Source organism: Pelophylax lessonae (genome assembly GCF_965119305.1).
Source record: "Pelophylax lessonae genome assembly, chromosome: 3".
NCBI classification, from domain to species: Eukaryota; Metazoa; Chordata; class Amphibia; order Anura; family Ranidae; genus Pelophylax; species Pelophylax lessonae.
Window position 1 is genome coordinate 534,063,909 of NC_138770.1, and position 17,698 is coordinate 534,081,606.

General features: G+C 42.2%; 1 protein-coding gene across 1 annotated transcript in view; it reads left to right on the top strand.

Annotated features, from left to right (window-relative positions):
- The window catches only part of TMEM242 (transmembrane protein 242), a 62,779-nt gene that overhangs the window by 13,197 nt on the left and 31,884 nt on the right, over positions 1-17,698 (top strand). The window contains exons 2-3 of the mRNA XM_082252464.1: positions 6,396-6,496; positions 13,412-13,549. Of these exons, the coding sequence (XP_082108590.1) occupies positions 6,396-6,496; positions 13,412-13,549 (239 nt within the window). The remainder of the gene's footprint in view (positions 1-6,395; positions 6,497-13,411; positions 13,550-17,698) is intronic.

The window sequence follows — 17,698 nt, forward strand, 5'->3', positions numbered from 1 at the left end:
GATAAGCATATTTCTGTGTCGAGAATGATCTGATGTTTCGGATCAGCCACATGGAATGCTTACCTACAGTTAGATACAGATGTGCACCCCCCTGGATGCAAACAGTCTGCGGGGGAATTTATGAAAACTGGAGCAGCGGTGTATGGCAAGTGGTTGTAAACCCTCATATATACCCAGTGAAGTGATTGGCCTCAGGTGATACACTGAGATGGAATAAGTCCTCCTAAAAAAAGTTGTACCTGTCTATCTGCAGTCTTCCTTCCTCTCAAGAGCCATTCAAAGTGCTGAATTTTAAAGATTGTCTGAGCTGTCAGAAAAAAGGGGGCAGAGCGGGGACGTTACACTATGCAAAGCTCAGTGAGGAAAAGACAAAGCTTCCTGTGAATGGATGAGCAGTGCTCAGCCGGACTCAATTTTCCCCCAGGACAGGAAGTCCCTGTCTGTCTGCCTCAACAGAGCGCTGTATACTGTATTTAGCTGAGGCTATATACCAGTGATGGCAAACCTTGGCACCCCAGATGTTTTGGAACTACATTTCCCATGATGCTCAACTACCCTGCAGAATGCATGAGCATCATAAGAAATGTAGTTCCAAAACATCTGGGGTGCCAAGGTTCGCCATCGCTGCTATATACAGTAGGGTTGCCATCTCATCCCTTTAATCCAGGACACATAATTATATAGGTTCTGAGGCTGATATAATGCACGTAAGTCACCAAGTGAGTTTAATTACCTCCTTAATCAGCCACAGAACCTGTGTAATTATTATGTTTCCTGGATTAAAGGGATGAGGTGGCAATCCTAATATACAGTTCACATAGCGCTGACAGCTGCTGCATGTTTTGGTGAAGGAAATAGTTAATTTGGACCAGGCTTAGTCAAATCAAACTATTTAAAGTTCACTAAAACATGGAGTGAGTTAGGGTTTCAATACATAAGCCTTTTTTTGACAGCAGCTCCCATGTACACAATCCCCTATACTGCATGCAAGCTCCTTTTCTCCCTTCCCCTTCCAGGACGGCAACACATGAGAGATGAGAGGATCCACCCTACAGGAAACACAATCAGTTCACAGCTGTTAAAAGGCCCCACCCTTCCCCTTGTCCCTAAGTATTGATTGTGTTTTTCCTACAGCAAAACATTTGTTTTTTTCTCTTACCAGAGCACCTAGAGAGTCGGATGGTACTCCTTTGAGGCAGGTTCAGGAATGCCGGTGAGGGCTGCACTCTACCTGCACACCTTTTGGGCTTCTCAGGTCGCCTCTTGTGGCGCAGGCAAGTAGGACACATCGTGGTGGTCCCTCCACTTGTTGCCCCAATCAGCAGCCGGGGTCTTCTCCTGTCCTCCCCTGCAAACAGCGGCGCCATGCTGTGAAGGGCCGCATAACCTCAGCAGCGATGAGGGGAGGACTCAGTGCGCTCCAAGCCTCGTTCTGAAACTGGAACTTCCCGTCTGTACAGGGAAGAGGCCAAGCACACACAGCGCGACCCGGAAGTGGGTGTAAGGTGCGGAGGCGCCGGACCCACATAGCGGTGGGAAATTAACAGGCTGTTTAGCTACCAAGAGCCAGAAGGCTGCAAAGAGTGTGAACTCCATCCAGACCCACCTCATGGAGGAGGAGGATGGAAAGAAGGCACAGTTGGCTGCTGGCATCAGCAAATCGGGGGCCAGGTAAGTTCCTTTCCTGAGGTGAGTTCAGAAAATGGCAGAATGCCTTAGAGGGACAGCTGAAGAGGAAAAAGGCTGCCTGCTAGCTGCCCCTCCAACCCCCTTTCAAAAAAGGTGGGATACCAGAAGGTGTGTGTATGCTGCAGTGTGAAGAACACAGCCTATTTTTGCAGCTCCCCAGTCGGGACAGCAACTTGGAAGGGGTGAGTTTGGCCGCTATCCTCCTCCATGTAACCTTGAGGATAGAAAAGTAAACCCTGTGGCTGTGGTAAAGGGGAAAAACAACAGTGGTGAGTACTTCCCTTTGCCTTGGGAGCTTAGCAGCAGTATCCCTTATAGCAGCCAGGTGGTTTCTTGGGCTTTGACATAGTACTCCCTCCCTTAATGAGGGTGCTACTATCCTTTCCCTTAGGCCTAGGAACAAAAATCCCAGAAGCTTCATCTAGACCAGTGATGGCGAACCTTGGCACCCCAGATGTTTTGGAACTACATTTCCCATAATGCTCAACTACACGGCAGGGTGCATGAGCTTCATAGGAAATCTAGTTCCAAAACATCTGGGGTGCCAAGGTTCGCCATCACTGATCTAGACCAATGTCCACAGCTTCCTTTTTAGTCAGGAGAAGCTGTGGTTATTGCAACATTTGCCAGTCTCTCACTTTATACCCTATTATGCATCAATAAGGGTAAATCTAGTGAAGGGGTGACACCTGTTAGACACAGTCTCTTACAGGCTATTTCTGCCATTAAACAAGTTAGACATTCCTAAAGGGTTAATCGAAAGGGATGTAAAGTGGTCTGCAGGAACCTGGAGATTTCTTTGAGTAATGCCACAGATTGGTCAGCAATGCACAACAGATAATCTGAATATATTATGCCAGCTGCTATGATTCTGGCACGTATCTACAAGATGGTTCATTTAGAGTCTTCTTGCTCTTTAAAGCCTGGCTTCTAAGTTTTTCCACATATGGTGGAGAGACACAGTAAGGGGGTACCCTTGGGGAACATTTTCTTATGGGGTTGCTTGCTATGTGTAACATCTTAAGCTCCAACCTATTATTTCCTCCTTACACTGCTGTTAGATCAGCTGGTGTGTAAGAGTTAATTGGGACCCCTGGTGGTTTTGGCTACTGCCCACCCCTTGATGAACTAGAAACATAATTTTTTTCTGCAACCCTGACTGATGGTTTTTCTGGGTGCAAACCTCTATACAAGAGCTACATATACTAACCTGTACTTACTGTTTGCTTGTTAAGCCCTTCAGGTGTCTGCCTCCAAGCTAAGATGGTGTCCACCTCTTCCTGTGGCTGACTTAATTGATCTCCAGGTCCGTGCTTATTAAGACCTTAGATATCGGTAGACTTGGACTAACTCCCACCTGTGTGTGGGCTAACTACACCTACCATACTTATGCAATGGTCGGGAAACAGCTACTACTACTGTGGTGTATGCACTAACCTTAGACTTCCAATATTTGGAACTACCCTGGTGCTCCTCTGGTAGATGAAGGTTTAGTATCTAGAGTCCAAACTATGCCTATGATAGATTTTGCCCTCTGCTAGCTGTTTCTTAGTTGAATTCACCATGACTCTGACTTTATGCTTTGTTTGGCTGCGTATCAGAAACACACAATGTGAAAGTTTATTTGTGGCGTTTCTGGGTTGGTCTATCTAGCTGCACTTCAGAAATACACATCATTGTTGTCTATGCTTATGTCCTTTGCCTACATTTATTTTTGGATGTTGTGCGTCAGTTAGACCCCGTTCACACTGGGGCGACCTGTCAGGCGACCTGGTCGCCTGACAGGTCGCCTGCCATAGAGAAGCTGTGGACCCGTTCTAATAGGAGCGACACAAGTCGCTCTGACTTAGAAAAAGGGCCCGGAGCTTCTTTGGGGCGACCTGGAGCGACCTGCATTGACTTCAATGATATGAAGTCCGTGCCGGCCGCTCCGAGGTCGCAGTGCGAGCTGCGCACCGCGACCTGTGAGGTCGCCCCGGCAAGTAGCGTCGCCCCAGTGTGAACGGGGTCTAATACATAGTGTATGATCTTCTATGTTTGTGATATTAGTTATACATGTATCATTTCAAACCTTATTTTCCCAGGGACATGGAGGGGCAAGGGAGTTCTGGCTGCTGAAACCTCAGATGTCATAAAATTCAGTCCCTTACATTCGGGCATACCAGAGGCATTCCCTCTGCTTGAAACCTGGTAAGGTTGTAGGACATTAGAAGAAGGTTATAAAATATCCTCTTCTTTCCTTTAAGAACTTTGTTCTTAGAAGTGTTATGGCCTAAGGATGCAGTATCAGAACTTATCTGATCCGTATACCCAACTTAATAGATTACAGTTCTATATGTTACCTTCAGATCACTCTCTTGGCGTAACTGGTCGTAGTTAGGCAGTGTGAATGTTCTGCTACTGCTATGGACTTACTCTGAAGTAGGGATCGGTTTAATGTATCCCTCGTCAGTACCAAAGGGCACTCAATGGTGTTGAAGTAGATTATGGTTTCAGACATCAGGTAGGACACCTGATCTCTAAGGTATGGTTAAAAACATTCTTTTACCAAGCTCCTTTCCGCTTAATTTTATTGCATTTGCGGGCAGGTGTATAGGGAGTTTCTGGTATATATAGCATTTTCACAACTGACATGCCAACATTCAGATGTGAGGGAAGTCATAGGTTGGTGTACTTGGGGTACATACCTGTCCAGCTTTCTGAGACCAGGAAAAAACCTTCCCGTAATCTATTGCCCTTAAGTGGGCTTCCCTTTACCCATCACTATGGAAAAAAAATTCATAGTGATTTAAAGGGGACCTGCAAGGGTTGTCTGTCAGGGAGCCTATTTTTTAATCATTCTCCTGAACAGAGTAGTGTTTAAGCCAGATCCGCTTTGCTGTTTAAAGTAGTGTCTTGGTTTCACAGAACAAGTCTTGGATTAGTCCTTTTAGTGGTCCTAAGAAGTGGTACAGACATGATAGACTATGATTGCTAGATGATTTAGACAGTCAATCTTGCTTACCTACTGATTTGATTTCACAGGTTTGCTGATTTAATATTTAAGTTCCCACTTCACATAGGTCCTGCATTGGAAGCAGAGACTTTAGAGGGGCAAACCTGCTGATCAACCTCTTGATCCAAGATATCTTCATCACTCATAATGGAGTGGAGGTAAAATACGCTGCAAGCCTGGCATTTGGCAGGAAGATCTTGCAGGCAGTGGTCCCACCCTAAGGTAGACCTGTGGTTACTATCCTCTCATGGGTTGCCTTCCTGGAAGAGGAAGGGAGAAAACTGACTGTTAGGCTTACCAGTAACGGTGTTTCTATGAACCTTCCAGGACGGCAAGCCTACTTCCCGCCCAGTTAAAAGGGTGAGGAAAGAATGTAAACAATATGTGTTGAGTACCAAAGTGAATGTATACCCCTTGTGAATCGGTTGGGAGAATTACTTTTTTACAACTGAGGAACAAGGGGAAGGGTGGGGCCTTTTAACAGCTGTGAACTGATTGTGTTTCCTGCAGGGTGGAGCCTCTCATCTCTTGTGTTGCCATCCTGGAAGGTTCGTAGAAACACCGTTACCGGTAAATCTAAAGCCTAGTACACACGCAACGATTATTGGCCGACCGATCGTCCGTCTTTTGTCCAGAGTGGTGTTTTGTTGGTTGGAATGTGCTTAGACTGCACACAAATTTTCTTGCCCGACAAAGTTCTACTTCAGAAGTGATGTCATGTGTTGGTTTGCTTTCTTTGTGTTCTTTCTTCTCTGAGCATGCCCAGACTTGCTCATTAGATTTTTCCCTGTCGAAATCTGTACTGACTGCACGAAAATCGGCCGTGTTTTGACGGCGGACAAAAATTTTATAGCCTGCACACCAGATTTTTTTCGGCTGAAAAGTCAGAGTCGGTTGTCGGAAGCATCATACTAACAAGCCGAAAATCGGCAGATCGGTCGTCGGACGAAAATTCCCTGCCGATTTTCGACGTGTGTGTACGGGGCTTAACGGTCGGTTTTTTTGTGTTATGAGTAAGCTTTCATGAGAGATATGTGGAGTTTGCCTCCACCAAGCACTTTCTATTAAAATGCTAGTTGCTTGGGTGTTTTATTGACCTTATTGCTCCAGTACTTTGATCCTATACCCAAAGCTAATATGCAGGTAAAGACTTTTCATTATCCTAATGAGCATACTTGTTCCAGCCCAATGAATTAGAGATGATTAAAGCCTTTGGGTTAACAGTCAGCCAGGCAGCTAGAATTTTTAAGGAATAAGTCAGTTGTGGCAGCTCCCAGTGTTTCGGTGATTTATTTAATTGGCTATTGTATTCGGCATTTGCATTGTGCATTTTGTACATGGCTGATGTGAAAGGGCCATTTGTTTAGGTGGCTGTAGCTGCAAGTAGGCAGCCTCTGTTACTCTATGGGGATTCAGCAGCTGAACAGACACAGGGGCAAGTCAATGGCTCTGAACACGGATCTGGGGCTACTCACTGTCCCCTGCACCCCTGGAAATTAGGATGAGCGGATATCCTTATAGTAATATAGGCTACCTGTATGCGGCTCTAACCCCAAAAACAAATAGCCCATTCACCCTGTTCGTGCCACAGCACCTGTGTAACTGAGGCCTAAATGTAGTCTGACTTGTAATTTGCTGGAAATAAAAATGCTGTTGAAGTATAATTATATCTAGTATATTAAATCCAGTATATATTTTTTCATTATAACAGGAGGAATTTTTCTTGGCACTGTTGCAACAGCAGGAATGCTAGCAGGTTTTGGTGCAACACTGTCCGTTGCAAAGAAGAAAAGCCCTCACTGGTTCAGTAAGGTATGTGTTGGTGCATGCAGGAAAGCCTAGAACACTGAAACTTTTTATATAAGGTAACCGCTTGAAGACAAGCATGTTACACCCTCCTGACCAGGCTATTTTTTTAGTTTGCAGCACTGTGATATTTTGTTTGTTTGACACTGTTCCCAATTTAATTTTATATAATTTTTATAAGACCGAGCCTAATTTTGGTAATAGTTAATAACTAATGGGTTTTTAAAGCGGAGTTCCGGCCTCGGAAACTATTTTTCAATAAAAATACCCCCAGGACAGTCAGGGCTAGTACATTTCATAATGGATAGCCTCTGAACTGTCCCAGGTTGCACTTACCTTTTAGAAGAAATACTTACCTTGAAAATGTCTTGTCCAGCGCTGCCATCTCAGGTTTGGGCAGCTGAAGCCAGCGCGTCCTCTTCCGTGTCCTCTTCGGTCCCACAATGCCCTGTACCGGCCCTGCTCATCACTTTCGGGGCAGGCGCGTCATCCCTGCACAGCTTCTGGGCATGCCCAGAAGCTGTTTAGCTGGGAATGACGCGCCTGCACCGGAACTGACGAGCGGAACCGGTGCAGGCGCATTGATTCCTGGGAGCGATGACGTTCAGCTCCCAGGAATCAATACAAGCAGGAAGTGACGGCGCGGGCCGCGGCCGCAGAGGGAGGATGTGGAAGAAAGGTAAGCATATTTTCTTCAATATCAAGGTAAGTAATTGAAAAAAAAAATCGGGACTATCCATTTCTTTTTTTAGGTGACACTGAGCAAGCGGATGGCCAAAGTGGATTTTGAAGCCGGAACTCCGTTTTAATATGTGTGTTTTTTACTATAAGAAGGAAGAAAAGACAACAAAAACTGCAAAAAATCTGCCATCCTTACTTTCTGGTTTAAAATTACAAATAAAAATGCCAGGAAATTACCCTTTTTTTGGAAAGTGGGCTTCTCAAGGAGACCTGTTTTTTTTTTTTTGCCACAATTATTCGGTAATAAAAAAACATGCTGGTACAGGTTACAGTAGAAATGTAGGGGTCAAAGGGAGGAACAAATGACTGCAGCAATAAACAATAATCATATGATGTAAAATTCTGTAGCATTTACGATTTCTATTAATTACATGTGTTCAATGGCTTGGGAATCAAAAGAGCTTATAAGCAACTTCATTTTAGGGACAACTTTCTTTTAAAGCACAAAAAAAATATTCAGGTTTGAGGTTAATACCTATATTGATAGCATTCAGTTTATGAGTTTTATATTTTTATCTAAAAATTTATTTTCTTTTTCCTTAGAAGCAAATAAGGAGCTTTAAAATGTCATCCATGACCGCTCTATCTGCTTGTACTGTGAAATAATTAATTCTCAGAAATCAAAATAAAGGCTCTAAAGTCAGTTTCACAGCTTAGAGACACCTGCTGTTTTACAGTATAGAGCTGACAGGTCAAGGTTTGGTTGCAGTAGAAAATAATACAAAAAGAGCTAAGATGTCTGTGCCTCAGTTGTGAAATTTAAAGAAAAATGCAAATTGAAATAAAATTGCCTTTGCAGTCAATAGGCCACAGTAGGTATAGAAAAACTGTGCAGCTTCTAAAAATGTTGAAAAACATAATTGCCATACCTATAGGCAATTTGCTCCTCCTCTACCGAAACCTGGCTAAAAACTTGAATAGAAAGCTTGCCTCCATGCTGACCAAATGCTAAAATGCTGCAACTGTTGGACGCTTGCACCTAGCATTATAGGAGCAAGTATTCTCTTTGCTCTAAACCCCACGTTTTTGAATAGTGCTCTCTTTCCTCTCCGTAGAACAAGGAGAACACTTTCTCTTGTGATGCTGAATGCGAGCATCTAATGGTTGCAGCATCTTAGCGACAGGACAGGGCAAAGCAATCTAGGAGTTTTTCAGACATGTTTCTGTGGGGGTATGCAAATGGCCTACAGTTATGGACATTATATTATGCAACGTTTGAGAAAGATGCGGAGCTCTTTTTACCTCCTAAGTCCCCTTAATTGCATAGGCAATTTTCTTTCGAAGGTGACATTTTTAAGTAAGCATCCACAAGTTACACTACTCCCCTATATTTCAAGCCCTGAGGAAGGGGGCAAGACTTAGCCCTGAAACACATTGGCTCTGTATATTTTCTTTCATCTGATTTTACATCAACACAGATGGACCCTCAAAATAATGTTCTGGTCTCAGGGAACCACTGCTTTTATCAATATATCAACAACTCGTGATACGTTAGTGTGATGGCCAGTGGGAAGAATGCTCCTTACACTTGTGGTCATTGGGAAGAATTATCCCCTTACAGATAGCTAAACAGATCAATGGTGTCAGTGGGAACTTATCTGTGAGGCAGAAATTTCTCATTGCTCCAGGAACCCCTAACAACCTCTGGAGGAACCCTAGAGTTCCATGGAACCCTGGTTGACAATCCCTGGAATAGAGTATCGTGGTGTGGCACTTCAATTTTAGATTCACTCATTTAAGCTAGCAAGATACTTTCTTGTTTAAAGGGTTAGTTCACCTTTTCAAAAAAAAAATGAAAAGGCGAACTAACACTCTACGTCTTCTCCACCCCTCCCCCACGGCACTCACTGTACTTACCTCCGTGGGTCATTATTTGTGAGTGCTCACACAGCTGGTGTATTGGTCCGAAGATCTGAAATACCCTTTTTATGCAAGGCTTCCGGGTTTCTGCTTGGGCACAGGTTTAAATACCCGGACTACTACACTGGCTCATGGGCACTGACAGCTCAACACCCATAGAGGTAAGTACAGCAATGGAAACTGCAGGAGGGGGTACAATGTTAATTCACTTTTTTAATATATCGGAAAGGTGAAATAACCCATAGGAGGTATAAATTTGAGAATGATAGAGAGAGAGAGAGAGAGAGGGAGACCTCATGTTCCCTGTTTGACAAGGCCAAATGTAGATTAATGCACATAAAATTAAGCATGCACGGTCCTACAAAAAACAATAGATTCTCTATTGTTCATGTATTTTGCCTCCACTAAAAAATGGGTCCCAAACCTCTCACGTGAATAAACCTTAAAACTACAAAAGATATAATGGCACCTTTTGTTATTGGAAAAATTGGTTTTGATCTTCTAAGTATGAGCTTTCCTTAAGGTAACAGCTGTGAAAATGGGTTGCAGCCAGGAACTGATTGTAGCTGATACGGTAGATTCTTACAAAAATGGTTGGATGATCTCCTAAAAGAACAGCATGTAAAGAAATGCATTCCGTTCTGGAAATCCAGCACACAGTAAAATGTTGTTTGTGGCAGTAATTTGCCTCCAGGGTCCAGACAGGAATTTTCTTCTAAGTTTTTCTTTATTTTTTGTATGTATCTCTGGATGAACTATGGTTTCTTGGGATGCAGTGATTTTCTTTTTCTGAGAATTATTTAGAAGCATAGCTCCCTTTTTTTTTTTTTTTTTTTTAAACCTTGCAATGCAATGCTGTAAAGAGCTGGCCATTAAAGATGACCATACTCTAGTAGAATGTCCTACAATCATATAAAAATTCCTATCAAAACATTCATTCTTAGAACATTCATTCTTGACATAGTTTGTCAACTAATGTTGTTCGAAACTCTTTACATTTTTCATCCAGATCTGCTATTTGGATGTAATCCCAGACAAGATTTCATTACAATATATATGATTTTTCCCGAAAGAAAACCACATTTGAAATTAGATTTTTTTTTTTTTTTTGAGAAAATGTTTCCATTCTGCTCCTGTTTATTTTTTTGGAACTATGGTTCAAATCGAACATTGGTGTGAAAATGGAATAAACGCTCTGAAAACCGTTGAGCACAGAGTGATTGGACATATTCAGATAGAATGGCCTTGAATGTAAGTGATTGTGACATATGAACAAAAACGATTAGACAAATATCCTGACAAATCCACAAGGACATATACAGATACACAATGGCAATATCATGCTAAAACTGTATTACAGATGTACAGTAAAGATCTTTGGGGAGCTGCATTTTAGTTAAGTATATTTTTTTACAAAAATACCCAGAATAGATACTTTGGTAAGTAATTTTTCAAGTGAACCTATCATACGTCCTATAGTGTACAATGGTGCTAAATGTGTCTGAATGTTGATAGCTATTCAAAACTTTCCTGTGCCGCCACTCCAGCCCTCTTCCTCTGGTCCTGCTTTTTCTGTATTAGAAGCTATAATGCCCCACAGGCAATGGAACCCTTTTATTGGTAAACTGGTCACTTTATGGTCATTAGGACATGAAGCTACCCGTAACAGTAAATCAGAAGGATGAAAACCTCAGACCATGCCGACTGATGCATTTCACCCCGCCCACAAGGCTTAACCATAGAGGTGAGGGATGAGAGCAGGAAACAGAATTTGCACATCATCTTCTGTGAGAACTGAATCACTGAAAGTGATTTTAGTAAAAGGTGTGATGAAAGAATCTGAAAAAAATACAGGAACAAAATAATTTTATTATATTTTATGGGAGTGTGGTTCCTGCGCTATCGTGGATTCTCTACTAGCCACCCTAATGCTGCGTCACATAAACTGATACTATAAAACAGTCACAGATATATAAGTTATGGGGGAGTGTGATGCGCTTCAGGGGTATTGTGAATATTATATAAAGTGCTTCTGTGTAACTATCCACCTATTTCATCAATTGTATATACCAAAATTAGTATTCTAAAGTGCTGTTACATGTGTTTCATTCCAGAATTAATAAATTTATCACTAGTTCATATAAATATAAAGTGCTTGTGTAGATATCCCATTCAGATATTATTATTGCCAGAAAGAGAATAAGTGCTTCTTATAAAAATAAAAGTGCTTTGTGCATCCAGTGCCAATATAAATATCTCATCAACAGTAGAAAAAATTATATATATATATATATATCACATATGTGCAAAAAACAAATAAATGTAACATTAAGTGTCCAATCCAGATAGTGCACCAGACAATTCCTAATTTTATCTGGTTATAACAAATCCAAAAAATATTTATATATACACGGATAAATAGATAATGGTGATTTGATCGTGCAATTTCTTTTCCTCCACCTTTAATCTCCTTGGTGTGAACCTTGTTCAGTGATTTCACTTCTAGGTGTGCTATATTCTCACCTCAAAGAAGACAATCATACACCTGTATTATTAAACTGGGATTGGTGGAAGTTCCTCTCCTTCCTCTATTCCAGCGTGGTTTCTGAGAGCCACAATTTCCTCCCAGGGATCCGTTAGTTCCTTCCCAATGTTGTGTTGTCTATGGGGACCTTTAATACCTTCCTTTGAATGCGACTTCTTAGTTGTGTATCTCCTCCTTGGGGCTCATTAAAGCAATGGGGCCATCATTGTGTAGTATTTTAGCATTTATTTAATATAAAAAATAGCAGACTTACATTTAAAATCACTTTCTCCTGTATGAAATAGACCGCCGTGGGAGCTCTGTCCCGTACCGCACGTCACTTCCAGGTTCCTGGTTCCGACATGTTGCGTCACGGTATCACGTGACTTCCTCAGGGAAAATCACAGAGCACTTTTATTTTTATAAGAAGCACTTATTCACTTTCTGGCAATAATAATATCTGAATGGGATATCTACAAAAGCACTTTATATTTATATGAACTAGTGATGAATTTATTAATTTTGGAATGAAACATATGTAACAGCACTTTAGAATAATAATTTTGGTATATCTCATTTTTTTATTTCTGTTTTTCCATTTATCATTTTAATTTTCCACATTTTCTTTCTTTATCTCTCTTCCTTTTTTCCTCATTTATTCAGGAGGCAGTTTCACTTTAGCTGCTTCATTCTTTTCTAGACCTTTTTTTTTTCTTGTTAAATAGTTTTTATTAAAAGATTATTTTAAATAGTAACAAACAGGGAAAGGAAATCGTATTAATAACAGAAGAAAGAAAACTCATAAAACATTGATATTATGGCCAGTAGTACATAGGTGCAGTTATGCAATCTAACTTCATGCCCGTGAAGATAAGCCATTACAGCATTAAGCAATCCAAATATACGAATAGCATTAATACTTATAAGATGGGGTAGCTGATGGCCGTTCTCTAATAGGGCCACCCCCAACCCACCTGAACACCCCAAATGGGTACACACTGTGTGCAGTTGGGGGGGTAGACCCTCCGACAGCTAAACATCTGCGGACCACCATATATTAGACTGACATGTACATAGTTCTACAAGATGTTATTTGTGACACTAATAGAGAATATATGAAAAGTAAAGTAAAGGGAATACTCTTTCAGGCTAATTGCGCTTGAGACCAGGAGCGGCATTTTGATGTTTTAACCAGTGAATCCATCGTTTGCTAAAGATAGGCATTCTATGATCTTTAACAGCTAGTAACTTCTCAAAATGACATTGTGTGTTGACCCATGAAGTAAGTTCCTGAATTTTTGGTGACTCACTTTTCTAGACCTTTTACTGAAATCACATGCACATGTTTCAGTCCACACAGCTGATGATGTACAATTTCTGTTGTTCTGCTCTCACCCCTCACTTCTACGATTAAGCCCCTAGTGGGCAGGGCAAAATGCACCAGGAGGCGTGGTACATGTAAACATTTCTACTAGGATCACTTAAGTGTGCGGCGCTTTCTTGCTTTGATATTCACCTCTCACTGGATGCGTCACTTTTCACATTGGCATCCCTGTATGCCTGAGCACCAGCATGGCCTCACACCTCCTCTTGGAGCGGCACCACTAACCCTAAAAGGACTTATAATGCATTGATACTGGTGACATATATTGGTGACTACAAGGGTAGGGGAACAGGCTTTCTTTAAATGTCTGACCTAACTCAGTTTACAAATATCTGCCTGGTCTCAGGCAAGTTTGACTTCTCTTTATATGTAAACGGAAGTTCATTATTAATGGTTCCTGTTTCTTTTTTAGGGTGCTACTGCCACAGCTTCCTTGCCAGAAAGTGGTGCTTCCCTTGCCTTGAGAGCTTTAGGTTGGGGATCGTTGTATGCTTGGTGTGGAGTGGGACTTCTCAGTTTTACTGTGTGGAAAGTACTTGGCGTACACAGTGTGAGTATTGAAGACCAGGCCTTGTTTGACACTTTTTGTCTACAAGTAAAAATCTGTATTTTTTTCTAGAAAATTACGTAGAACCCCCACGAGCGTTCATTTTTTTGATCACTTATTGCTATCACAAGAAATGTAAACATCCCTTGTGATAATAAAGCATGCCAGGTCGTCTTTATGGAGACCCTTAATCGCATCAGATTAAAAAAAAAAAAAAAACACATTGATCTGATGCTTTTCCAAAAAAAAGAAAAACAGCCTCACTGGATCCCATGCTCCCCAGGGAGACAGGTAAGCCCGAGAAACACCGTAGACTGCAACCCCTCCTGCTGCTTCTAAAAGCGATCCAGCTGCTAATCAGCCGGCTGAAAAACATTTCTGGGGTTATGGCTGACAGCTGCAGCCATGGCTCAGGTAAACCGCAACATTTTAGATACGTATTGCGGTCTTGAAGTGGTTAACAAGCATTAATTATGGTATCCTACAATACTTACTAAACATTCTCAAATATCTTTCTTTCGTTGTTAATGCTTTAAAATATTTACGTTTTTTTTTAAAGTGTATCTGAACGTTGAACAAAAGTGTAATATATTGACGCTTACCCACTCTTTGTTGGGGTGGCTGTGTTAGTTTTCTTTATTCAAGAGTTTTTTTTTTTTTAACTTCATATTTACCTGGTAATTCTGCCAATACCCCCCTTCCTGTCCTAGGAGGACAACACACACTCACCCTACAGTATAAAGACAATTAAAACAGGACTACAGAAACCTCCTTGTTTGCTCTTCTCCATAACATAGAAAGGCAGGCTTTTATAGTCCTCAGAGAGCTGGGAACAGTAGTAATTGAGAGCAGTCAGCAGAAGCAGAGATCACGGAAACTCATCAGCTGATTTTTGTCAAGATCAACAGGATTTTTTTTAATTTATCAAATTGATATAAGAAAATGCTTTCAACAGTTTAACCCTTTCTTGCCTGCCCTGGCGGCCCTTTAAATAATTTATGAACACCTGGAACTGGGAAGGATTGGCATAGTGGTCACATGATTGTTAGTCGGTCCCACCAGCTACTAATATTTAGTCTGAACCAAGAGTTGTCTGTGAGAGCTCAGTCTTTGTGCTGGGAACGCGCTCTAGGCGCATAAACATCAACTGCACAGCAACGCATATGTGCATTGTGTGGGGGTAAAACCCGCAGTTTTGCCGCGATGCATGTGTTGTGTGGCCATAAAGGGGTTAATAAACCAAATACGTTTTTTTGGTTTAAAAATAACAAACGTGTTATACTTGATTTTGATGATTTTGCACAGAACAGCCCAGATCCTCCTCTTCTCGGGTCTACATGATACATGAATCTATCAATTCTATACCGGAAACTCCTTTCTCACTGCTCTCCCTCCCTCTCCAGCTTTTACGGTTGTCACTCTAATAGGCACATGGCTAAAGAGTTTTATACCCTCCCTCCCCGGCCACTGCGCCTGTGACACTGATAGGCGTATGGCTAAGGAGCTTTGGACTGGGGCAGACGGAGTCTTATGGGGAACTGAATTTTGTCGAAAAAAGGTTCAAGGTTTCTACTTGAACCTCTTTTCGGTCCTTCGTCACAGGGCGACAGTCATCCTAGGGTTAATTCTCTAGAATCTCATCAAGTTTTTTGTTCTAGGTACGGTCCTGGCCCGCTCTGGCACAAAGGAGGCTACCCCTCTGCCAGAGGAAATCATACAGGGTGCTGTAGCCAGGGATTTCTGGCATCAGTGGACATAAAGGATGCTGCCTACGTGTCCTATATTTTTTCCTTCTCACCAAAATTTCAGGCTATTTGCAGTATCAGACTGGAATTCCGGTGCAGGGCCCTGTCATTTATCCTGTCCACAGCCCAAGTATTCTTGAGAGTCTTGAGCTAGCTAATTTTTTTGCCTTCGGAGATCCAAGAAAGGGTCTATTGTAGGTTACCTGGATGATTTGTCCAGCATCAGGGGCACAGCCGGTCTCTCACAGTACGCTCTTTGCAGAGGTGTGGATGGATTTTTTTATCTACACAAATCATTGTTGGTGTCAGCTCAGCAAATGGGATATCACATGCCTGATGACCTGTTGGCATGAGATGGTAGGAAGCAGTCCTGGGATTCTCCAAAGTCCCTACACTGAATCCATAGACAGGTGGATTTCTCACTTAAGGTTGGAGATGGGAACATTTTTCTTCCCCTTTTTATTCTTCATGGAAAATGTTAATGACAGGCACTGGCTTAAAAAATGCTGCTCCTAGAGGGGTTTAGCATTTTTTTTGTTATTCCTCGAGAAGCAGCTAATGTTATCCTATAGTCTAGAGGCATCTAGAGGCGTTTTTTAAGCTCAGCGTTTAGAGGCTTTGGTTTACATGTTTGAGATTTTTCTGGAGAAAAAAAAAAGCTAAAGGCTGCTAAATGTCGACTCCCAGCTTTTTTCCCTAACGTTATGTTGTAAAAACACTTTTAGACGCTAATGCTGCTAAACACCGGCACAAAAACTCTAAATATGAGCATTTTATATACAGCGTTTTCTTGCAAGGTAACTGCTGTTTAAAGTGGAGTTCCACCCTATTTTTATACTTACCTCCATCTTCTCGCTCCGGGTCACCTGAAAAAGAAATGGATAATCGCATATTTTTTTTTTTTTTTACTTACCTCGTAGCGAAGAAAAAATACTTACCTTACTTCCTTCTTCCTCCTTCCTCGGCCGCGGCCCGTCGTCACTTCCTGGCTCTGCAATGATTCCTGGGAGCTGGACGTCATAGCTCCCAGGAATCATTGCGCCTGCACCGGCCCCGACGTCAGTTCCGGGTCGCGCGCGTCATCCCCTTCTAAACAGCTTCTGGGCATGCTCAGAAGCTGTAGAGGGATGACGCGCGCGACCCGGAAGTGACGTCGGGGCCGGCGCAGAGCATTGTGGGACCAAAGAAGGCGGAAGAAGACGCCGAAGAGGATCTCGCTGGCTTCAAGCTGCCCACATCTGAGATGGCAGCGCTGGACAAGACGTTTGCAAGGTAAGTATTTGTCCTAACAGGTAAGTGCAACCCGGGACAGATCAGAGGCTAGCCATTGTGGAATGCACTAGCCCTGACTGTCCCGGGGGTATTAAAAAAAAAAAAAATCCAGGGTGGAACTCCGCTTTAAGTCACTGTGCATGGACCCTAAATGTTTGGGGAGGAGTTCTGGATTGCTTTTTCAGCTGCAAGGCTTTCCAGTGGAGCATGATTGGACAATGTCTCAGCTGTGGCATACATATATAATCAGGGGGGCACAAAAAGCTGGGCAGCTCAAGAACAGTGGACCTCATTCTGTCTTGGGTGGAGCTTCATCTCTGCTGTACATGTTCCAGGGTTAGAAATTGGCTGAGCTTCCCGTCTTCAGGCTTTAGAAGCTCAGGTCTGTAATGCTGAAACCTGTCCTTTTTTGTATACACCTTTGCTAAGTTTTACCAGGTGCATGTAAGAGCCCCTAAGGACACTGCTTTTGTTGGCAGTGTTTTCTGCAGTACTGTATACTGTATAGATTTTTTTTTTTGGCCTGTTGGTGGTCACTGTGTCTTCCTCCACTCATTAGCATTGTTTCAGGACATCCCTATGAGAAAGTAATAATATAGTGGCTCTATGTCCAATGATGTACAATCAAGAAAACTGTTTTTGTACTTGCCTGTAAAATCCATTTTTTGGAGTACATCAAGGGACACCGAGATCCCACCCCTCTGTGTGATGGCTCATTGCTTGCTACAAAGCTGAGATACTTCCTGTATGGGAGGGGTTATATAGGGAAGAATTTCCTGTTTTTTTGTCAGTGTCCAATCACCTGCAGGTTGTGCATAACTTATGAGTAGGGAATATTATTGTGGCTCTGTGTCCTTTGATGCACTCCAGGAAATTGATTTTACAGGTAAGTTCAAAAATCCAAAAATGTTTAAATTTGCATAGATACATCACCACTCCACCTTTGTCGAGAAAAAAAAACATTCCCCTCTGGGTGATCTATGTACATTGCAAGGATTTTAACAAACTTTGTTACAGATTCCTACCTTTTGTTATTCTGAAGAAATCACTGTTTGTTCCTCTGTGCCTCTGTGCTGATCTAATGGGAGTGGTTTCATAATAATCAATCAGATGTGGCATCTTCAGAGCACTAATG